The sequence below is a fragment of the Microcebus murinus genome, chromosome 12 (genome assembly GCF_040939455.1).
Source record: "Microcebus murinus isolate Inina chromosome 12, M.murinus_Inina_mat1.0, whole genome shotgun sequence".
NCBI classification, from domain to species: domain Eukaryota; kingdom Metazoa; phylum Chordata; class Mammalia; order Primates; family Cheirogaleidae; genus Microcebus; species Microcebus murinus.
In genome coordinates, this window is record NC_134115.1 from 73,199,871 (window position 1) to 73,224,944 (window position 25,074).

General features: G+C 37.4%; 1 protein-coding gene across 9 annotated transcripts in view; it reads right to left on the reverse strand.

Annotated features, from left to right (window-relative positions):
* PTBP3 (polypyrimidine tract binding protein 3) overlaps window positions 1-24,740 on the reverse strand; it is a 93,619-nt gene extending 68,879 nt beyond the window's left edge. For 5 of the 9 annotated variants that reach the window (XM_076008934.1, XM_076008937.1, XM_076008932.1 and 2 more), the window contains exon 1: window positions 24,537-24,740. Coding sequence is in view for 4 of the 9 variants with exons in the window: in XM_076008930.1 (XP_075865045.1) it covers window positions 21,550-21,583; window positions 23,816-23,874 (93 nt within the window). In the remaining 5 variants the exon portion in view is untranslated. The other 4 variants (XM_076008929.1, XM_020289434.2, XM_076008931.1 and 1 more) reach the window with 3 other exon arrangements.
* Window positions 24,741-25,074: the final 334 nt, after the last annotated feature.

Sequence of the window (25,074 nt, forward strand, 5' to 3'; positions counted from 1 at the left end):
CATTTTAAGTTAAGACTCTTTCAACTGTTTTTTTTTCACAAGGTGATATAACTAATGAAATATTAGTGCTTAACTTTGCATATGAAAGAACTCTCTGTAAGATAAGGAGAAAACATTCTCTCTTCCAACATAGCTACAGAAAAACATATATAAGTCTGGTCATAAAACTGTGTTTACAAATGCTACTTTTCTGAGACAGGGTCTTGCTCTGTTGCCTGGGCTTGAATGTAGTGGCTTACTGCAATCTCAATCACCTGGGCTTAATGGATCCTCCTGCCTCAATACAAATGCTACTTCCAATGAAGAAGTATTATGATCTTCTAAACTTTGGAAATCATAGCTATATCCTGTAAAAGTAGCGAAGGTCTATAGTTTCGGCTAAGTGTCCTACTTAATAATTTAAGGCCCTAGTAGTAGGACATATTGACCCCTATTTTCTGAAGTATGTTTGTGTGTGTGTATATGTGTAAAACTAACTTATGTTTTAAGTTATCTTTATTAAGCCAATCATCGAAACTTCCCTCATTTCACACATTCATAAACAATATAAATAAAACCTGAGATCTTTTAGATTTCTCACAACAAACAGAGTTTTAAAGCCTAATATCATTTTGTGAATAAGAAAACAAAGGCACAGATTAGTTTGGCAATTTACACAGGATTACACACACGACAAAGAGTCGGGGTCAGGACTCAAACCTAGGTAGGCCAATTTCAGAGTCCATGCTTTTAATCGCTATACTAAACTGCCAAATATTAAACTACCGCTACGTTCATAATAAGAGATTAGTTAAATGAGTTTCAGTATATCCATGCAATGAAATACTAGGTGGTTATTAAAATGATGAAGCACCATTTTATCAACCTGGATATACATTTACAAAACAAGGCAAGCACAGTGGCTCAATTCTGTAATCCCAGAACTTTGGGAGACAGGTGGGAGGACTGCTTATGCCCAGGAGTTAGAGGGTGCAGTGAGGTATGACTGTGCCACTCCACTCCAGCCCAGGCAATTCAGCAAGACCCTGCCTTAAACAAACAAACAAACAAACAAATTTACAAAACATTGTTCATTTCATTTCAAAAGCGATATATATATATATATATAATATATATTATGTATAATATATATTAGTTTTAACAACATATTGTATTTTCCATTTTTATAAAAAATAAATACTAGGCTGGGCAAGGTGGTTCATGGCTATAATACTACTAGCACTTTGGAGGCCGAGGTAGAAGGATCACTTGAGGTCAGGAGATTGAAACCAGCCTGAGTGAGACCCTATCTCTACAAAAAATAGAAAAATTAGCTGGATGTGATGGCATAGACCCAGCTACTCAGGAGGCTTGTTTAAGCCCAGGAGTTTGAGGTTGCAGTGAGCTATGACGACACCATTGCTCTATTGCCAGGGTGACAAAGTGAGACTCCATCTGAATCAATCAATCATAAACACACACACCATGAGCATACACACAAAGGTCTAAAAGGAAATTTACCTAAATGTTAACAGAGATTATTTTATTTGGCTTTTAGTTTCTGTTTTGCATTGTCACCTTTAAACATTAATCAGAGGGAAAGGAGCTATTTTCATTTTGGGAAAAAAAGAACTTTAGAAATTTTATTAACATTTATCTCAAGCTAGATCTTTCAACTAAATACATTTCATGAGGATTTTGGTCAATTCTACTACTGACCATTATTGAACATATTATCCCCAAAATGATAACAAAAATGTTAAAGTTCTAAATTTCTTTTTGCATCATTAAGAGATCTACAAGTACCTCTGAATTTTATAAAAGCTACACTATATGTCTTAGGATAGTTTTCAAGTTTCTTAGGTTCAAGAAAGAGATTAATAAATCAGAGTGAGTGGTAATAAGCCCAACATATGAAAATTCCCAATGCATCACAAAAGGAAGCATTCCAATCTCCTTTTCAACTTAGTGAAATAAAAATATAGTTTGCTGCTTTAGTAGACTAGAAGCTATGCTCCTATTTCTAACTCTAATAAAATGGTGTATTATTTGTTACAGAAAAACCAACTTCTAAAAATAACGTTTATTAACCAAATACCACTGGAATTATCCCAAAGCCAACAGAGACCCCAAGGTGTTGGAAACAGAGCATGGACTTTGTTAACAAACCTGTCTTTGAATCCTGGTCTATCACTTATCACCTGTTAGACCTAGGGTATTAGGTAGCATACAAAATCATAAGTTTGGTATCCTTTTCTGTAAAATTGGTTTAACATCATAATAAATATGCAAAGTTCCCTGTTAAAAGGACTTCTTTTAGACTCCTACCTAGCAGGATAGGGATAATATGCATTTTTTTTTTTTTAAATCTGGAGGGGAGTGAGGGCAGCACTGAAGAGAGCATTGGTGTTCTGTCTCCTACTTCTATCATTAACTGAGAGAAGTGTTGAAATCTATGACTAATTATGGGTTTAGCTATTTCTTCTTTCACTCAAAATTGGTATATAACTTCTCAGGAAAATGTCGTATTCCCTTAAGAAGGAGTCTTCTCTTGCATGATAAATTTTAAATCTCGGGAGTGCTGGCTCAGTCTAAAAGGTTCTCTTCAGCTACTACTGCTTCTTAGTGATGATTGCTGCTGTTACTCCAACATGTCCTCACTGGCAGTACAGCTGTTGAATGAAGTTCCTGTTTGCAACAGTGACTGAGCACAAACCACTGTCATTCTGCCAGTATTTTCTTCCCATGAAAGGAAGGAAACTCTTCTCTGGTGCTACTCAGCTTCTGTTGCTCCTAACCTCTCAAAGTTATTGAACTCTCAAATTCTGTATGTATTTATTCATATTCTCTCTCTCTCTCTCTCTCTCTCTCTCACACACACACACACACACACACACACACACACACACACACACACACACTGCCCAAAGCACAGTAAACATTCTAGTGTCAGTGTCCAGAATCAGCCCAAGATCACCCTCAGGTTCAATAATTCCCTAGAAGGACTCAAGAGAGACTTGGCATATATTTGCACTCAAGGCCAAGATTGATTACAGTAGCAGAATACAAAGCAAAAGGTGCATGAGGTGAAACCAGACACAAGCTTCCAAGAGTCCTCTCCCAGTTGAGTCACATACTGAATTCCTCCTGCAACAAATTACAACAATACATATAAAATGTTGTCTACCAAGGAAGCTTATTAGACTCAGTATCCACGGTTTTTAATAGGGACTGGTCACAAAGGCACCCTCTGCCTAGCATGCACCAAAATTCCAGACGCCCAGAAAGAAATAAAAAATTATACTGTTTACATAGTCTAGGCTCAAGGAACCACTTTTACCATTTTAAAAAAGGTCCATATCAATATAGAGAACAAACTGTTTACCAGCCAAGTTGCTGAGTTCCCACAAACCAGCCAAGAACCAACCTTACAAGCAGTCTTTTCTTTTCTTTCTTTCCTTTCCTTTTTCTCCCTCCCTTCCCCACCCCTCTTTTATGAGACAGAGTCTCACTCTGTAGCCAGGGCGAGTGCCATAGCATCAGCCTAGCTCATAGCAACCTCAAACTCCTGGGCTCAAGCAATCCTCCTGCCTCAGCCTCCTGAGTAGCTGAGACTACAGGCACGAGCCACCACACCTGGCTAATTTTTTTTGGTTGTTGTTTCTACTTTTAGTTGTCTGGCTAATTTTTTTCTATTTTTAGTAGAGAGGGGGGTCTCATTCTCGCTCAGGCTGGTCTCGAACTGCTGAACTCAAGCAATCCACCCACCTTAGCCTCCCAGAGTGCTAGGATTACAGGCGTGAGCCACCGTGCCACCCAGCTAAGCAGTCTTTCTAAGCATAGCCATCTCAAGCCTGCCTCATTAACTCTTTTCTGCACACTTGCCAAGCCCAAATGACCAACCAAGTCAATTTTTCTTATAGTTCTCTGGTAAGACTAGAACCCGCACATACTCCCTTAAAGGTAAGGTTCTATTTCTACAGCCATTGCTGCTGCTACTGTACCCAATTAGCAACATATTTGAGAAGGGGGAAAATGGAAGCTCTGTGCTGCCTTCATAAGATCAGAGAGACAGGATATAGTAGTCAAGGGTTAAATGGCACCAGCTATAGAAGTCAGATCCCTGGATTCAAATATCCTCGTTCAACTCCTTATTGTGTGATGGATAACTTATTTGGTCTCTCTGCACCTCGGTTTCTTCATCTGAGAAGGGGAAAATAAAAATATCTTCCTCATAGTGTTGCTATAAGGATTGCATGCAAAAATACACATAAAGGACTTGATAGCTATTATTATTCAAAAAGAAATTTTCTTTCCTACTCTAGTCCCGATGCCTACTGATTTCTATCTGAGATTAACAGGCAATTAAAATAAGCAGGGTCTTACATACATGGTCATGATACAATACTAGCAACAGCTAAAGTATATCAATTTACACTTCAAAATTGACCTTATAATAAATGGTATTTAGACAACTGAGTAACCATTTGGAAAATGATAAAAATTCATTTCCATATCTTATACCGCATGCTATGATAAAACCCAAATGAATCAAGATCTAAATGTAAAAAATAATCATACAAGTATTAGAAGAAAATATGATTGAATTCCTTTAAGACCCTCCAATGAGAGAGCCTAATTATGACTCAAAATCCAGAGCTATACAAAACAGCAGTAAGTTCAATTATCCAAAAGTCAAAAGACTCAGCAGAAAGCTTCACAAGCAAGTCAAGTAACACATTGAGAAAAATATCTGAAAGTCGTTATAGACAAAATGCTTACCTCTTTAATTTACAAAAAGCTTCTAGAAATTGAGAAGAAAAAGACTGAGCCAACAGAAAAACAAGAACCAGCAACCCAAAGGAAATACAAATGGCCCTTAAAAATATGCTTGCCTCATTCACCAAAAAAGGGCGACTAAATTGAGTAACATTTCTCACCTATAAAACTGGCAAAAATCTAAGTTTGACAGAAAACTCTTTTGGTCAGAACTGGAAGTGCAAAATAGAGCAATGGAGGTGAACCTGGTACTGTTTACCTAGAGAGACATTTAACTTTTGATATATAGCAATCCCAAGTTTAAACTCTACTTCACAAATATACTTGCATACATATTTCATGACGTATAAGACTATTCATAAGAAAGCTTTAGAGCATAATATTGGAAATAACATGAGTCCACCAATAGAGAACTTGATAAATAACTGTTATATCCATAAAATAAAACAGTTTCCAACTGTTAAAAATGGAAGGGCAGACTTTAAGTAATATTCTTTATGTATTGTTGAAAAATCAAAGTATAGAACAGCTTATATAAATATGCTGCCTTTTATACCAGAAGGGGAAGAAAAATATGTGTATCTTTACTTTTATTAAAAAAGGAACTAGAAGGGTAAAAAAAAATACACCCTTCTTTCTTTAGGGGAAAGAAGGGGTGTGGGAACAAGGCTGAGTAGGCTGAGAATGAGAGTTCTCTATATATACATAGCTGACTTTATGTTAAATTACTCCTATTCTTTTAACTTATTTACATGTACTATAACAAATCAAGTATTACAGGAAAGTTTGTATGATAAAAATAAATCTCTCAACCCCAATCCTAACAGTTCTCATTTATTCTAAAGGTTGTCCCCATAACCCTAGATAATGCTTATACAACTATTTTTGAGTTATCACCTTTAAAAATAAACAAGTTGATCTCTAATATGAAAACTTAATTTAGCTCTTAGACTTCCTCCTTTCTCTGTTCTCTCAATGTTTGAAATATATGCTGTAATTTCAATTCTTCTATAAGTACCTTTGAACTTTAATAATATACTTATATTCCATTGCTTAACATCTTCTCTTGCTTCTCCATTCTCAAAGACAGAGCTGATAGTGCTGGTAATCTCTTTTCCACCGCCCTCTTCCTGCCACCTTCACCTTTTATGGTTATAGTTGTTTCATTCTAACCTGCAACAACAGCACTGTAGGCTTTGTCCATTCATGTACTGTCCAAAGGCTGACTCAAAGTTCAAAATCAATAAACACTATTTACATTTTTATAACTACATTAACATTGTTCAAGGAAACATAATCCTGGCATACTTCACTTTTTTTTACTCTGTGGTCCAATGTCACACAACCTTAGGTCCACTTGAAAAAAACTGTTCTTAGAATCAAGGTCAAATGGATGCTTCATTGCACTCTCATCAATTGTTTAACATCATGCCACATTATAGGACTCATAGTATGACCATGATTTTCATTTCTTCTATTTATTTTTGCTTTCCATGACTTTTTTTCTCCTCTGAGACAGGGTCTCACTTTATTGCCCAAGCTGGAGGGCAGTGATGTGATCACAGCTCACTACAGTTTCAAACTCCTGGGCTCAAGGGATCCTCCCACCTTAGCCTCTGGGTAGCTGGGACTACAGGCACATGCCATCATGCCTGGCTAATTTATTTATTTATTTTAAAGGAGTATCGATATGTTGTCCAGGCTGATCTCAAACTCCTGGCCTCAAGTGATCTGCCCACCCCAGTCTTCCTAAGCGCTGGAATTACAGGTGCCCACCTCTCTATGACACTTTTAATTGCCTTTTATATTTCCTCACACTATTATCCTTTATCAGAGCACCATTTTTCCCCCAAACTCTCCATGACACTATTCATTCTATCCAGTCCTTATTTTCCCCAGAGATCTCCTTCCTAAAGCCCTTTGTCATTCTGCTCCAATCTAGAATGACTTCTTTCTAGGCCTTTCAAACAGCTATCAACCAGAGTCTTCTTTACACTTCTCTTTTGGATTGACTTAGTAAAGAATTCTGGGTTAAAAACTATTTTTCTTAAGAAAATCAGAAATACTGTCTGTCCCACTTTCATTTAGCATATAGTGTTGCTGGTAAAATACAAGTTCATTTCTTTGAAGTTGACTTATTTCTACCTGGAAACTTTCAGAATTACCTCTTCATCATGGAATTCTGAAATTTCACGACAACATAATAACATATCTAGGTGATGAGCCTTTGTACTTATTGTACTAGGTATCTGGTGGGTCTTTGGTGTGAAGCCTGAAACTTCCATGAGTTGCTAACTCCCACCTACAAATTCAAACATGGAGAAACTGTCAAAGCTAGAGGGATATGTGAATTTCAGGAACAAATCAAAATAATGACAGGAAAACCCTGAGAAAGCTAAAGACTAAGTTGAACTTGTGTGTGGGGGTTGATGGAGATGACTAGCTATAGACTGGGGTTGAGGACCCAAAAGTCTCAGTGAGAGGACACGCTGGAAGGAAGCTTTTTAAATTCGTTCTTGCCTAAAAATATTTTCAGGAATAAGAAACACACTGGATTCGCCACATGAAGATACGTATTAAAAACTTTTTGAGGCTGGGCGCAGTGGCTCACGCCTGTAATCCTAGCACTCTGGGAGGCCGAGGTGGGTGGATTGCTCAAGATCAGGAGTTCGAAACCAGCCTGAGCAAGAGCAAGACCCCGTCTCTACTAAAAATAGAAAGAAATTAATTGGCCAACTAACATATATATATAAAAAAAAAAAAATTAGCCAGACATGGTGGCGCATGCCTGTAGTCCCAGCTACCCAGGAAGCTGAGGCAGCAGGATTGCTTGAGTCCAGGAGTTTGAGGTTTCTGTGAGCTAGGCTACGCCATGGCACTCATTCTAGCCTGGGCAACAAAGTGAGACTCTGTCTCAAAAAAAAAAAAAAAAAACTTTTTGGAAAAAGTACTCAAATCAGTAGAAAAACAAAGCTAAGAGATGATGCAAGAAAATAAAAAAATATTAAAAATAAAAGTGATCAGCTATCTTGGTGAAGTTTATACTGTAAAAAAAAAAAAAAAAAGCAGAAACAAAAACAAAAATGAAGAAAGGCTGAGGTCCAGAGAAAATGAGAAAGTATATCTATAATAATCCAGAGCTAAAATTCTGGATCATCATGATGAAATACAAAAAGAAAAAGATAAATCAACAGCTAAGTTGAAATTTTTACTACATCCCTCTTAGAGACCAATGGATCAAACATATAAAATATGACCAGGGAAAAAAATAACACAATCACTGACTTAAGTTTATAGAAAATACTGAATGCAGAACCAGATATGTAGCTAAGAATATACATGTTAGCAAACTATTACCTATAAAAGGGCCATGATATGGTTTGAATGTTTGGCCCCTCCAAATCTCATGTTGAAATGTGATCCCCATGGTTGAATGTGGGACCTAGAGGACCTGGTGGGAGGTGTGTGGGTAATCAGGGTGGATCCCTCATGAATGGCTTGGTCTCCTTCCCCCACAACCAGTGAGTTCTCACTTTATTAATTCACCCAAGAGCTCCTAGGTTAGAAAAGCCTGACACCACCTCCTCCCTTCTCTTCATTCCTTCTCTTGCCATGTGACACACCTGCTTCCCCTTCGCCTTCTACCTTGACTGGAAGCCCTCACCAGAAGCAGACACTAGTGACATGCTTCTTGTACAGTCTGCAAAACTATGAGCTGAATAAACTTTTCTTTATAAATTACCCAGTCTTGGGCATTTTCTTTATATCAATGCAAAATGGACTAATACCAGTCAAATATAAATAGTTAGCACTTTAGGTTTTGTAGCCTATACAGCCTCTGTTCACAACTATTCAACTCTGCTGTTGCAGACACAAAAGCAACCACAGATGACATGGAAACAAGCATAGCTGTGCTCCAATAAAATCTAGACACTGAGATTTGGATCTCATCTATTTTTTTTAACCTATCACAAAATATTAATCTTTTTTCCAACACTTTGAAATATAAAAACCATTTTAGCTTGCAAGATGTATAAAAAGAGGTGAAAGTGAGCTTTATTTAACTCTCAGGCCATAGTTATGCATAAGATCATAAGTGAAGTCTCAATATTATCTAAAGGAATATATACTGAAGAGACTATGTCCTATACGGTAAAATTAGAAACAGTAGCAAAACCATAGATTATATTTAGAAACTAAAATTTAAAAACTAATAATCCTTGCATTAAGAAGGAAATTTTTAAAAAATCATTAGAAAAAATGAAAAATTATCAAGAAATAATAAAAGCACTAATCCAAAATTTGTGAGACTCAGCTTAAGTAGTACTTTAACACAAATTTATAAACATTTTTTATCCGAAAACAGGAAATTTAAAAATAAGAGAGTTAAAGCCAGGCACAGTGAGGTTCACAGCTATAATCCCAGCTATTCCAGAGGCTGAGGTGGGAAGACCACTTGAGCCCGGAAGGTTGAGACCAACCTGGGCAACACAGTAAGGTCTTGTCTCAAAATAATAAGTGAGTTAATTATTTAATTTAAAAAAAAGTTAGAAAAAGAGCAACAGAGAAAACCCAAACAAACATGGAGGGCAAATTTTAAAAAAACAGAAAACAATGAAATGGAGAACTGAAAGACAGATTAAAGGACATTAATAAAAACCATAGCTGGTTCTTTTAAAACATTAATAACAATAATGTGGACTTCTGGCAAAACTGATCAAGCAGTGAAGAAACAATGCAAGCTACAAAAAAGAAATAACTAAAGACTATAGAGATTAAAAGTTAACATAAGTATTACAAATTGCAGATTAATAAACTTACTAAATTAATAATGAAATGAATATATTCTTAGAAAAACATAAAATCTCAGAATTAGTATGAAAGAAAATAAGAGAATCTGAATTCACTCATAAGAATTAAAAACAGGCCAGGTGCAGTGACTCATGCCTATAATCCTAGCATTCTGGGAGGCTGAGGCGGGAGGATTGCATGAGCTCAGAAGTTTGAGACAGGCCCGAGCAAGAGTGAGATCTCATCTCTACAAAAAATAGAAAAACTAGCTGGGTGTGGTGGTATAAGCCTGTAGTCCCAGCAGCTACTCAGGAGGCTGAGGCAAGAGACTCACTTGAGCCCAGGAGCTATGATCATGCCACTGCACTCTAACCTCAGCAACAGAGCAAGACTTTGTCTCAAAAAAAAAAAAAAAAAAAAAAAAAATTAAAAATAGCCAGGCATGGTTGTGCACACCTGTAGTCTCAGCTACTTAGAAGACTGAGGTGTGAGGATCACTTGAGCCCAGGAGTTCAAAACCACTCTGGACAACAAAACAAGATAACAAGACCCCATCTCAAAAAAAAAAAAAATTAAAAAATTAAATATGGTAAAATAGGCAAAGATTTCCCATCTTTCCATCATTCCCTTCCAAAGAAACAACTTGGGCCCAGATGGTGAGGACAACCAAGCTTTCCAGAAAAAAGTTATTCCATAAAATAGCAAAAAATGAAAGTTACCCAGCTCATTTTAAGAGGCTAGTGTAATTTTGATTTGAAAAATAAAATTAGAAAATCACTACTTTGCAGTAGGCTTTTTTTTGTTTTGTTTTGTTTTGTTTTGTTTTGTTTTTTAAGAGACAGGGCCTTGCTCTGTCACTCAGGCTGCACAGAGTATAGTGGTACAATCATAGTTCAGTATAACCCTGAACTCCTGGACTCAAGCAATCCTCCTGCCTGAGCCTCCTGAGTAGCTACTACAGGTGCATGCCACCATTCCTGGATAATTTTTAAAATTTTTTTGTAGATAAGAGGTTCTTGCTAAGTTGCTCAAGCTGGTCTCACACTCCTGGCCTCAAGTGATCCTCGCATCTCAGTCTCCCAAACCTCTGGGATTACATGCGTAAAAGCCACCGCACCCAGCCACAACTATCATTTTTGTGTGTGTGTGCAGCCTTTTGACTGATACAATTATCATTTTAATAACTGATTCATGAAGAATCATCAATGGATGCTAAAACTAGTAGGCAAAAGTTTGAGAATTTAAAGATTAATATGATCTCAAAGTATCACTCCACAAACTACTTAAGGAAAAACAGTAAATGTACAGTGGAAAACCAAGCAAACACAATCTTAAGTGATCAAAGCTAACATCACAAACAAGAAGACAAATCAACCTCCTCCTCTGCTTTCTAATACAATAGACTGAGAAGAACACAACATGATTTCTGCGGTATTCTTGCCAAAAATATAAAACCTAAATCTAGCTATGAAGGAACAGATAAACTCAAACCAAAGGACATCCTGCTCAGTAACAAGCCTGCATTCCTCAAAAATGTCAGAAGAATGAAATTAGACTATTATATCATATAAAAAAAACTTAAAATGAATTAAAGACTTAAACGTAAGACCTGAAACTATAAAACTACTAAAAAAAAAACCAGAAAGCTCCATGACATTGGTCTAGGCAATGATTTTTTGGATATGATCCCAAAAGCACAGGTAACAAAAATAGACAAACAGGCTTATACCAAACTAAAAAGCTTCTTCACAGCAAAGAAATAATCAACAGTAATGAGACAACCATAGAATGGAAGAAAATATTTGCAAACCATACATCAGATAAGGAGTTAATATCCAAAATATGTAATGAACACAACAGCAAAAAAACCAAAAAACAAAAAACCCAATTTAAAAATAAGCAAAAAACCTAAATAGTCATTTCTCAGAAGACACACATGGCCAACAGATATATGAAAAAATGCTCAACATCACTAATCATCAGGGAAATGCAAATTAAAACCACAATGAGATATCATTTGACACCTGTTAAAATAGCTATTACCAAAATAATGAAAGATAGCAAGTGTTGGTGAAGATTGGAGAAAAGGAAATCACTGTACACAGTCATTGGGAATGTAAATTAGCACACCCATTAAAGAAAACAATATAGAGATTTCTCAAAAAATTAAAAACTGAACTACCACATGATCCAGCAATCCCACTACCGGGTATATGTCCAAAGGAAATAAAATCAGTATGTCAAAGAATATCTGCACTCCCAAGTTCACTGCAGCATTATTCATAATAGCCAATATATAGAATTAACCAAGTGTTCATCAATGGGTGAACGGATAAACAAAATGCGGTACATACACAAAATCGAATACCACTCAGCCTTTAAAAAGAAAGAAATCCTTTCATTTGAGACAGCACAGATGAACCTAGAGGACATTATGCTAAGTAAAATAAGCCAGGCACAGAAAGACAAATATCGCATGACCTCACAGAAGCAGAGATATAATGGTAGTTACCAGGGTTGGAGGTGGGGGTAAAAATGAGGAGATGTTGGTCAAAAGACAAAAATTTCAGTTAGACACCAGAAATAAATTCAAGAAATATATCATATGACATGGTGACTATAGTTAATAACAATGTATTATATATCTGGAAATATCTTAAGAGTATCATTGTCAGTGTTCTCACCATAAAAAAGATAAATATATGAAGTAATACACATGTTAATTAGCTTAATTTAGCCATTCCACAACGTACACATATTTTAAAACATCATCATGAACACACATAATTTTTGACAATTAAAATTTTTTAAATAAAGGAAAAAATTAAAAAGAAAAGAAATGATGGTTGAAATGTCAACTGATCTACAGATTTTAATCAACCCCAATCAAAATCCCAGCTTCTAAAGAAAATGACAAGCTGGCCAGATATGGTGGCTCAGGCTTGTAATCCCAGCACTTTGGAAGGTTCAGGCGGGAGTCCAATAGTTTGAGACCAGCATGGGCAATGTAGCAAGACCTCATCTCTTCACAAAAAAAGAAAAAAATTAGCCTGCGTGGTGGGGTACATCTGTAGTCCCAGCTACTCCAGAGGCTGAAATGGGAGATCACTTGAGCCTAGGAATTTGAGTCTGCGGTGTGCTAAGATCCTGAGAGGTAAAGACCCTGTTTCAAAAATAAAAAAAAAAAAAGCTAATTTTAAATTTAAAATGAAATTCCAATGACCTAGGATGTAAAAGCAATTTTGATAAAGAATGAAAGTGGAGGACCTACAGTACTTAACCCATAGTTATCTAGACTGTGTGATATTAACATAAGAATACAGAAATAGATAAAGGGATAAGAATAGAGCAGGCAGAAAAAAACCAACTCACATATGGTAAGCTGATTTTCAAATAATGGTGCCAACACAATTCAGTCCAGAAAGGAAAATCTTTTCAGCAAATGGTGCCAAACTAACTGGACTGTTTACTCATACCATGCACAGAAATAAATTTGAGATTCATCTTAAACCTAACCATAAAAGCTAAAACTATAAGGCTTCTTGAAGCAAATAAAGGAGAATATTTTCCTTCATAGCCTTAGGCTAAGCAGATTTCTTAGATAAGCTACAGAAAGCTATAACCAAAAATAAAAAGGATAAATGTATCAAAATTAAATTCTTCTATTTATCAAAAGACACCATTAAGAAATCTAACAGACACAAGCCACAAACTGAGAGAAAATACAATACATATATCTGACAAAGGACTTATATCCACAACATACAAAGAACACTTATAACTCAATAATAAAGACATAAACCCTATTTTACCCAAAGAGGGAAAAAAGCTATGAAACATTTGGGGACGGTCACAGACCAGGAAAACGGGCCAGTTAAAGGGATGATATTTAATCATAGATTACAGAACGCTTACCCTCCCCAATACCTTACCACATTACAAGGCTCCAGTATAACAGCAATGTTTATAGCTGAAAAAGCAACAATTATCAGACTCTCAAGGAGACAAAAACACAGGACACTAGAGAAATTTCTAACCTGAATAACATAAGACCACACTAATGGCCTTTTACCTCAGTTCCTATTTTCTGAATCATCATGTCTAACTTTCAACAAGAAATTGCAAAGCATATTAAAAAGGTTTAAAAAAACACAAAAAAAACACAGATTGAAGAGACAAAACAGCATCAGGACCAGACTCAAATAGGACATGGATTTTGGAATCATAAGATGGGGTCTAAAATATTAATAATTATGATCATATGTTAAAAGCTGTAATGAAAAAAGTAGGTAACATGCAGGAAAGATGGATAATATAAACAGAGATATGGAAACTTTATAAAGAACCAGAAGGAAATGCTAGAAATCAAAAACACTGTAACAAAAATGAAGAAAGCTGTTAATGGGCTCATCAATAGACTGGACATGGCTAAAAATCGATCAGCTTGAAGATATTTCAATAAAAACTTCCCAAACTAAAATGCAAAGAGAAAAGAGAATGAAAAAAATTTAAAAAGGAGAACATCTAAGAACTGTGGGACAATTTTAAATGTCTAACATAGATGTAATTGGAATATCTTCTAATATTTTCTAGAGAAAAAAGTATAGAACAGAAGAAACATGTGAAGTAATAATAGCCAATAATTTTCCATTATTAATGATAGACACCAAACCATAAATCCAAGAAGCTCAAAGAAAATCAAGCAAGATAAGTACAAAAAAATAAGCATCTTGACATATCATTTAAACTGCAGAAAACTAAAGACAGGAAAAACTGTGAAAGAAACAGAGGAAAAATTATACCTATAGAGGTATAAGGACAAGAATTACAGAGGTTTCTTTCTCTGCATGAAAACCATGCAAGCAAAAAGAAAGTGGGTGGAGTAAAATATTTAAGGTGTTTTAAAAAAAAAAAAGCCAACCTGGGATTCTATGCACAGAAAATATCCTTAAACTAAAGGAAAGATAAAGATTTTGTCAGACAAAAACCAAGGAATTCAATGTCAGTAGACCTGTCCCACAATAAAAGTTTAAAGTTGTTCTTCCAGGAGAAGGAAAACATTATAGATCAGAAACTCAGATCTGCATAAAGGAACCCTGCTGGAAAATTAACAAATGAAAGTAAAATAAAATCTTTTATACTTATTCTGTTTATTTAAAGTAATAAAAGTTTCCAAGTCATTGCCAAAATATAAAAAATAAATAAATAAAAGTAATAATAGTAACAATGAACTGGGTGATCATCACATATGATTAAGTGAAATGAAGGATAGCAACATCATAAGGACAGAAAGGCAGAACTGGCAATGTTCATATTACATACCTGCACTACAGGTGAAGTAGCAGCATTATTTGAAAGTGGACTTACATGAATTGTAAACGTATAGGGCAACCAATAAAAACATGTTTAATTGGAGGGGAAGGGCATAACTCTAACCCTTCTTAGGGAGAGGCAAAGATATACAATGTAACCAAAATGTCAAAACAAACAAAAAAGAAAAAAACTTTTTATTGGGTGGTGGGCAGGTGGGAGGGGGGGAGGAAGAGAAGGGTGTATACTTACATAATGTGTGCGGTGCACACCACCAGGAGACTGGACACGCTTGAATCTCTAGCACATCAGGGGGAGGGAGGGGGGGCAGGGGCAATATTTGTAACCTTAACAATATTTGTACCCCTATAATATGATGAAATAAAAGAGGGGAGAAAAACATGTTTAAAGGAAGCATAATTAATATCCTGAGGAGAAATAAGTGGAATCATATAAAATGTTCTATTTAAACCAGAGAAGGCAGAAAAATAGCAAAGAACACAGCAATAAATAGAATAGCTATGAATGTGGTATAGTAATCCAACTACATTAATCATCACTCGAAATGTGAATGGTCTATGTATATACCATTTAAAAGAGAGATTGTCAAAATAGATTGATTTTTTTTTTTTTTAAAAAGACCCAACTATAAATTGTCTATAAGAAACCCACTTTAGGCCTGGTGTGGTGGCTCATGCCTGTAATCCTAGCACTCTGGGAGGCTGAGGTGGGCAGATAGCTCAAAGGTCAGGAGTTCGAAACCAGCCTGAGCAAGAGCGAGACCCCGTCTCTACTAAAAATAGAAATTAATTGGCCAACTAATATATATAGAAAAAATCAGCCGACCATGGTGGCGCATGCCTATAGTCCCAGCTACTCGGGGGTTGCTGTGAGCTAGGCTGACGCCATGGCACTCACTCTAGCCTGGGCAACAAAGTGAGACTCTGTCTCAAAAAAAAAAAAAAAAATTACACTTTGGAAAAGTTTCTTAGGAAGTTAAACATATACATATCCTATCACCCAACAAGCCTACTCCTAGGCATGGAGTAAAATGAAACATACGTATACCCAAAGACTTATATACAAATGTTCACACCTTTATTCATTATAGCCCCAAACTAGAAAGAATCCAAATGTCCATCAACATGAGAATGGACTTTTAGATATTGTGATATGTTCATATAATGGAATATTCACAGAAATAAAAAATAAACTATTGATACATGCAACAACATGGATGAATCTCAAAATCATTTTGCTGAGTAACAGAAGCAGGACATTAAAGAGCTTAGTCTCTATGATTCCATTTATATGAGGTTCAAAAATGGGTAAAACAAATCTATGGTGATAGAAATCAGAATAACTGCCTAGACTGGGTCTGGAAAGAGGCAACAGGGAGCTTTCTGGAACGGTTTTCTATTGTCTTGAAGTGCAGGAAATATTAGTGGATATATTTGTCAAAATTTATTAAATTGTGCCTTTAAGACTTGTGCATTTCACTCAATGTAAATTATAGCTCAGTTTATAAGGAAAAAGGAGCCTGGCAAGGTGGCTCACACCTGTTATCCTAGCACTCTGGGAGGCTAAGGTGTGCAGATCACTCAAAGTGAGGAGTTCGAAACCAACCTGAGCAAGAGCAAGACCCAGTCTCTACTAAAAATAGAAACAAATTAATTGGACAACTAAAAATATATAGAAAAAATTAGCCAGGCATGGTGGCACATGCCTGTAGTCCCAGCTACTCAGGAGGCTGATGCAGAAGGATTGCTTGAGCCCAGGAGTTTGAGGTTGCTGTGAGTTAGGCTGACACCACGGCACTCTAGCCTGGGCAATAGAGTGAGACTCTGTCTCAAAAACATTTAAAAAAAAAAAAAAAGGAAAATGATTTGCAGCAAAGGCCTTCTATAATGTATTATAGTTCAAGCACAATAGGCAAATTTTTCCTGTAAAGGGCCAAAGGGTGAATATTTTAGACTTTGCAGTCCCATTACAACTACTCAATTCTGCCATTGTGTGAAAGAAAACACAGACAACATAGAAATGATTGAGCATGGTTGTGTTCCAATGAAACTATTTACAAAAATAGGTGGCGAACTGGATATGGCCAACAGGCTGTAGTTTGCCAACCCCTGGTCAAGCAAATAGATAACTGACATTCAAAATTAATTTAAATATGCTATATTATTATCTCCAATACAGTGGCAGCAGGCATGGTAATTACTGGAAGCCAATTAGGGTCCTTCCTATCAAAGTGAGTTTTCTATACTCATCTACTCACTTAAAATAGATTTCCCAGAAAAAGACTAAAACATATTTAATACCAAAGATCATTTTTTAAAAATCATGTTTTAATAGCTACTATAGTATTCTGAAAAAATAACCAAGAATATGAAAAATATTTGAGTTTAAAATAAGCCAGCTAGTAATAATGAAAGTATAAGCTAGAAATTTAAAGTCCACTTAGGTGCATACACAAAAAGCTATGTTACCCCACAATGCTGCCACTTTGATTTATATATTCTTGAAACATGTACAGTTATCACTTATCATCACCTGGTGTGTCTTCATTTAAAAGAATTCAAAATTAAAGATAGCAATTATTTCACACTGTTTCTCAATAAGTATTTCAAAATACAAAAATTATACAAAAAAATAAAATATTTCATAAGAATTACCAAAAGCTATTTTTCTTAATTTTGGCAAAGCTAAAAAATTGATATCACCAAAGAACATCCAGGGTATACATCTAGATATAACATGGTATGGCCCCCCTAGACTGCCTGAAAATGTCTACCTGTCTTCAAGAAAATTCCAATCTAAAAAACACAATGAATTCTTTCCCACCATGGTATTTACCAAATAGAAGAAACACTAGCAAAATTAGAAGGCTTGTGTGCCAGTGTAAGTTTGAGATCTAACTAGCTGTGTGACAATCTAGCATTCATTCATACATCAGATATTTCTCAGAGGTTACTATGCTCCAGACACTGGAAACACAATAGCGAAGAAAATGTCAAAAACCACTGCCCTCATGACACATTCTAGTGAATCACATAACCTCTAAAAATAACTTTTTTTTCTTTTTCTAACACCATAGGTTTTATATTAGGTTGATGCACAAGTAACTGTGGTTTTAGCATTGTTGAAATTTGCCATTTGATATTGGAATACATTCTTAAATAAATATGGTTATGTTATACATCACTTTAATGCACATTTCTTGCTTGATTTTTTGCTAATGACTTATTACTTGTGGTTTATTTTATATTTATTTTAGACTATGGAAATGATGTTAGACAAAAAACAAATTCTAGCAATTTTCTTATTTGAGTTCAAAACGGGTCATTAAAGCAGAAGAGACAGCTTGCAACATCAACAACGCATCTGGCCCCGGAACTGCTAACAAAGGTACAGTGCAGTGGTGGTTCAAGAGGTTTTGCAAAGGAGATGAGAGCCTTGAAGATGAGGAGTGCAGTGGCTAGCCATCAGAAGTTGACAACAACTAATTGAGAGCAATCATCTAACCTGATCATCTTACAACTACAAAAGGAGTTGCTGAAGAACTCAACACAGACCATTCTACGGTCATTTACCATCTGAAGAAAATTGGAAAGGTGAAAAAGCTTGATAAATGGGTGCGTTATGAGCTGACCAAAAGTAAAAAAATTGTTTTTTAAGTGTCGCCTTCTATTATTGTACACAGCTACAACGAATCATTTCTCAATCAGATTACAACGCGTGAGGAAAACCGGATTTTATATGACGACCAGCGATGACCAGCTCAGTGGCACCGAGAAGCTCCAAAGCTTCCCAAAGCGAAACGTGCAGAAATCATGGTCACTACTTGGTGGTCTCCTGCCGGTCTGATCCACTACAGCTTTCTGAATCCCAGCGAAACCATTACATTTGAGAGGTATGCTAAGCAAATCAATGAGATGCACTTAAAACTACAATGCCTGCAGAAGGCATTGGTCAACAGAAAAAGCCCAATTTTTCTCCACAACACCACCCAACTGCACTTTGCACAGCCAATGCTTTAGAAGTTGAACAAACTGAGCTATGAAGTTTTGCCTCATATGCCATATTCACCTGACCTCTCACCAACCGACCATCACTTCTTCAAGCATTCTGACAACTTTTTGCAGGAAAAAGGCTTCCACGACCAGCAGGATGCCGAAAATGAGTTTCTGGAATCCTGAAGCATGGATTTTTTTTTTTTTTTGAGACAGAGTCTCGCTTTGTTGCTCAGGCTAGAGTGAGTGCCGTGGCGTCAGCCTAGCTCACAGCAACCTCAAACTCCTGGGCTCGAGTGATCCTTCTGCCTCAGCCTCCCGGGTAGCTGGGACTACAGGCATGCGCCACCATGCCCGGCTAATTTTTTATATATATATCAGTTGGCCAATTAATTTCTTTCTATTTATAGTAGAGACGGGGTCTCGCTCTTGCTCAGGCTGGTTTCAAACTCCTGACCTTGAGCAATCCGCCCGCCTCGGCCTCCCAAGAGCTAGGATTACAGGCGTGAGCCACAGCGCCCGGCCTGAAGCATGGATTTTTATGCTGCAGGAATAAACAAGCTTATTTCTCGCTGGCAAAAATGTGCTGATTGTAATGGTTCCTAATTTGATTAATAAAGATGTATTTGAGCCTAGTTAGAATGATTTAAAATTCATGGTCTGAAACCACAATTACTTTTCCACCAACCTAATACAAAAGGGTATTTTTAATTCTTTTTTAAAAGTCCATATTACTTTTCTGAATCCAGGAAAGCAACTTATGGAATATAACCTGACATCCATTCTTGACACTGGCTAAAACCATTTGCTGTGTCATCATATTCAGACAGCAAATAGAGAAAGAGGTAAGTAACTGTTAGCTTATCTCTCATACAATCTAGATGAAATATGAGACTTATTGGCCTATTAGTGTTTGCTTGGTAACTAAGCTTCCTTGAATGGGATCCAAAAAAGAACAATCTTATGAGAAATTTCTCCAGATAATGCATAATTTTATATTGCAGTATTTAAGTCTATAAAAGTATAGACTATCTACTGAGTCAACTAATCAATCAGCTTATCTTCTCTTCAGAGTAGGATCTAATCTTTATTTTTGCAAAGTGCTTGCTACAACAAACAGGTAGTCAGAAAACCAAATCTTATCTTCAAGTATGGCTCATGTGCCTAACATTTAAATTTTCTTTCATTTATCAAGACATTTTTCCCCACAATACAACAGTCATGACAGTCCTTCAAGCATAATTTCTTAACTCCTAAATGGTAAGTTTTTAAAATATTTCATGTATTCATCTTTGTCAGATAAAACTCTAGAATCACAAATTATATTTCTGTTAAGACCAAAACAATATTCACTTTAAATAACTCTTGTCCCACAAGCACCTACAGACACCAAAAGGAATCCTAGTTATAGTGCAGCCTATGGCTTCCAATCTCTGAGTACCATTCCCAAATGAGAAACTGACATAAATATTACCTAAAAAAGGCATATTTCACCAAAAGAGGCCACCCAGCTTACTTTTAACTCATAAATATGTTCAAAGTTTGCGAAAGCAGGTCCACTCCACAATAAAAGACCGTATAAACAGTAGTTCCCAATTATGCTAGTCTTGGACATCCTATTCTTAGTGTCAAGTGCTGTTTGCTATATTATTTTTAAGGTGTTTTGAGAATATGAACACCACAGCCAAATCCAATGAATGCAAATGAAGCAGAAGCACTGAAATTGTTAGCAAAAAAGGATGACAGAGAGAGATGGACAGAAAGTGGTGAGACAACTTTAAGTCAATCTATAACATGACATATAATATAAAGATAAATTATTTCTTTCTACAGTAATCTGAACTGTAAGTAACCTCTAAAACTAGATTCTCAATTTAACTGTATCGAATACTAATTACCAAAGGAAACCTTAGAACACTAAGTTATATTTTAAAAGCCTCATATGGATGAGCATCGTTTACTTAATTTACATTTAAAAATCCAATAAATAGGAAGATGTTCACAAAATCTGAAATGATTTATAACTTAGAAGAATCATTATCAAATATAAAAGAGCTCTCTGGCTGTTCACCTTTTAGACAGAACCCTCATTGCTGGCAGTTAGGTATAACAAAAAACAAGTCAGGCTTTGGAACTAGGAAGACAAGAGTTTGAGCACTAGTGTACTGCATCCTGGGCACAAACTTTCTGAATCTATTTTTTCATCTCTAAAATGGGAATATTAATTACCTACCTTGAAGAATTATTATAATGATTAGTAAAAATATATGTAAAGCACCTGGCACATAGTAGTCAGTGAAGAAATATCAGCTGCTATTATTTTATTACTCATAAGCACATCCATGGAAGAGAATATAAAGGACATGGTAAGAAGATAAACTAGGGCCTAGGTTATACTTAACAGCTAAAACAAAACAAAAACAAAAAACATACTGATTAAGTGAAACTTTTGTTCACATTTTATATATATATGATACTATAGCTCCTCCTTATAAATACATAAAATCCAAACTTAGCAACAGGTCTACTTATTTTGGAGCTAAATAAAAATAAAAGATTAGCATACTATAGAACAGATACTTTAAAGAATAGGTGAGAGGGTTTCACCATTGGGGGAAAAAAAATGCCAAAACTAAGATATAAAAATGCTAATGAAAGGAGAGTAAAAGATTCCTACCTTTAAACCGACTGCTATAAGATCTGTAACAACACTGTATGGAAAAAGTAAAAAGAGAAAATGGAAAACAAAGTTAGAGAACAAGTTTTTAAAAGAGATAATAAGATTAAAGGAAAAAAAGCATTACAATAACAAATAAAAATAAGAATGTGATGAGTTGTGAAATGTTAATACAAAGAAAAGTGATGGGACAGTCTAGCAACAGCAGAGTGGAAAAGCAAATTCTTCATAGCAATGTAAGAACAAATAACTATCTTTTATCATTTAGAAAAATATAGTTGTGCTTCAATCAAATGAATATGTATTTATCCATTTGCTTCTATTTACAAATATAAATCAAAACTTAAAATCACCAAATTCGTTCTTTTAAACCACTGGCATGAATTATCATGTCTAAAATTTTAAATGAAATAAAACCAGTTCTTGGGTTTTACAGAAATGGAAGGTATCTCGCAAATCTGCATTTACCACCCAAACTGCTCACCAAAATATAGTGAAGACTGTCTCTCAGAACTAAAATAAATACAAACATCAAATTTCAGACATCAAAATTTTCAAAGACTTGCTTTTAAAAAAACTCTAGCATGTAAAAACTGTGTTTAAGTATAAATTATCTCTTAGAAGGAAATGAACACACACACAAAAGACAGTTGGGATTTGAGGAGGAACTAGAAAGATATGTTGACTGGTGGTTTGTGGTTTGCTTTTAAACTATCCAAAATAAAGAAAAAGGTCCTTTTTCAGGCTGTGGGAAAATGCAGAAATTTAGTCTCCTGAAGGCAAAAATTCACTGTATTCAAAACCACACCTTTTAAGACCAGGGTGTCAAAGTCTTGCCATACAAAACATTCATCTCATCTAACCCCAAAGCAGCAGCATATGATTAATAGTTTACCTCCGTATCTCCTAAAAAAAAAAGCTACAAATAAATTCTACATATTGTTAATAACCTAAATGTCATCATTATTTCATAAATGTAAACGAATACATGACTCTTGATTGGTTAAAGATGCAAATCAAACAATAACCATGTAGATTTTTAATTTTCCTGACTTCTGAAACTTGAAATTCATTTGTCTAAAATTTAAATGTGACAAGTAACTCTGATGTTTTCTGCATAAAAAATAAGATTGTGTATTATTATGATCATTGGTCATGAGGCAAAGAGCAAATCATGCTCCCACTTGAACTTCCAAATGAACTTACCTTCCAGTATCTACATCACTGCCCTATATATTTAAACCCATAAACACGGTCTTAGCGTTAAAACCACAAATAGGATGAAGGGAGAGTTAACTTCTTAAACGCGATCAAAAAGCAAGCTTGCACTTCATAGTTATCCAAGAGTTTAACAGCCAAGACACAAAACTCAAGAGTCCTCTTTATCATAAGTATAAATTTTATGACACAAAAACCTAGCCTGCTTCCATATTGCAGTCAAATCTTCTAATGACAATTAAATGCACATAATTTCACAGCCTTCCTGAACTGAAATATTGGCATAACACAAATCATTAAGATTGCAAAATTTTGCATACATATAAAATGTAACTGAATAAGGTAATGTAAAATAAAACTTCAGCGATACTCTCAGAGAAGCTTCAATTATTATAAAAACAATACTTTTAAAGAACATCATAACCTATTATAAGGGGATTAGTAAAAAAATATTTTTAATAAAAATGTTTTAGAAAGATCACAATCTGAATGAAACCTAAAACTTCACTTTGATGTCTGTAGCAGAGTGTAATCCGCATTCAAATAAATTAATCCAATCTATCATATACATTTAACATTATGAAACTAAGATAAATGAAATCTAACAAGGGCAAAAACTGTTGGAAGATTCCATCCTCTTTACATGGCATGACAAAAATCATCAACTATATGACAACACGTAAATGGCTTTTATTGTTCAAGCAAGTTCCATATATTCCACAACCAAGAGGCTTACAGAAATCTCATCACCAAAAGTAGGTAACAGGCCAAACAAAACCTCAAATGCATAAAGGGAATAAACAAATGGATTTCTAGTCTCTAATACAGCTGGAGATATTTTAAAACCCTGATGTACACTACAACCAAGATCCTGATAGTTGTTTCTTTAATTAATAAAATATGTCAGGTCCCACCCCATCTCCCTGAGTCCCCAGAGAATTATTTATAGAGGTGATTCTAAATGTTTTTATTTTGGTCATGGACCCCATTAAGTTTTTGAGCATTTGAAATCTCCCCCAAAATTGCACATACACAATATTTTACATACACGGCAGCGAATTCACTAAGTTTCTTGAGGGACAGAGTGGTGGAGGGGGAAGCTTCCATGGTCACTAAGTCCAGAAGCCTGGTGTACAGAAATCGCCAACATATCTCACAGCACAAGTCTGGAGACCTCGGCCAGTCCCCGGCAGCCCCGCGACCCGCGTGGGGCCGCGGCTCCGGGCCAGGTCGCCGCCCAGACGCGCACCGACGCGTGCACTCGCCGTTCGCTACTCCGCGGCCCGGCCACTCGCCTCGCCGCCCGGGAAAGCTCCGCCGCTCGCCCCACCTCTCCGGTAAACAGCAACTCCCCCAGCGGGAGGACGCCCGCCCCGAGCGCCGCCTCCGCCTCCCCCAGCGCCGCGCACCATTTTCTGAGAGGAAGTGTCGGGAGGCCGGGCCGGGCTCCCCGGACTCTGGGCGCGCAGGGCGGACCCCGGCACCGGCGGCCGGACCGGGCTTTCCTCCACTTCCCGGTGTGCGGCGAGAGGCCGTGAAGGGGCGAGCTTTAAGGACATAACGCGAGGGGGACGGAGAAGCTGCGGCAGACGGCGCCTCCGCGATGCGGAGAGCCCCACCGAGACGCCCGGAAGCCCCGCCGTCGGGCTCCGCTGGGGCCGCTCCTCCGGCCGCCGGCGCCGCGCCCCGCTCCCCAGCCCCGGCGCGTCCCGCCAAGAGCCCAGAGGAAGCGGGGCCAGCGCAGCCCGGCGCGGCCGCCGGACACTTACCCATCCATGGCCCAGATGGAGAAGCGCACAGTACCGGCACTGACGGGCTCACCGCGAGCGGAGGGTGCGGGTGGCGGCAGCAGGGCGGCTCCGGGGACGGGCGAGCGGCGCCTCTCCCGAGCCCCGGCGGGTCGGAGGTGGAGAGAGAGTGGGAAACAGGGGCGGGGACCGGGCACGCTCCCGCCACCGCCGCGCCCCCGCCTTCCCCACCCCGCGAGCGCGTCCCCGCCTCGCCTGACCCCGCCCCTCGGCGTCGCGCCCTCCCTCGGGGCCCGCCCCTACGCTCGCGCCCACTCTCGCCCGCTGGCTGTCGGCCTCCGGCGCGGCTCCAGGGCGCCCTCTTCCCGCGGTCGCAGTAAGACCCCGCCCGGGCCTCATCGCGGCGCTCGTGCGCGCCCCCAGCTTCCCTCCTGCGTCCACGGGAGCGCGCTCCTTGTACTTCCCGCTCCGCCGACCGCCCCGCCCGTCCTCCCGCGGCCCCGCGGGCCTTCCGGCTTCGCGGACCGGGCGGCAAGCTCGAACACCTCCCTCTGCTGGC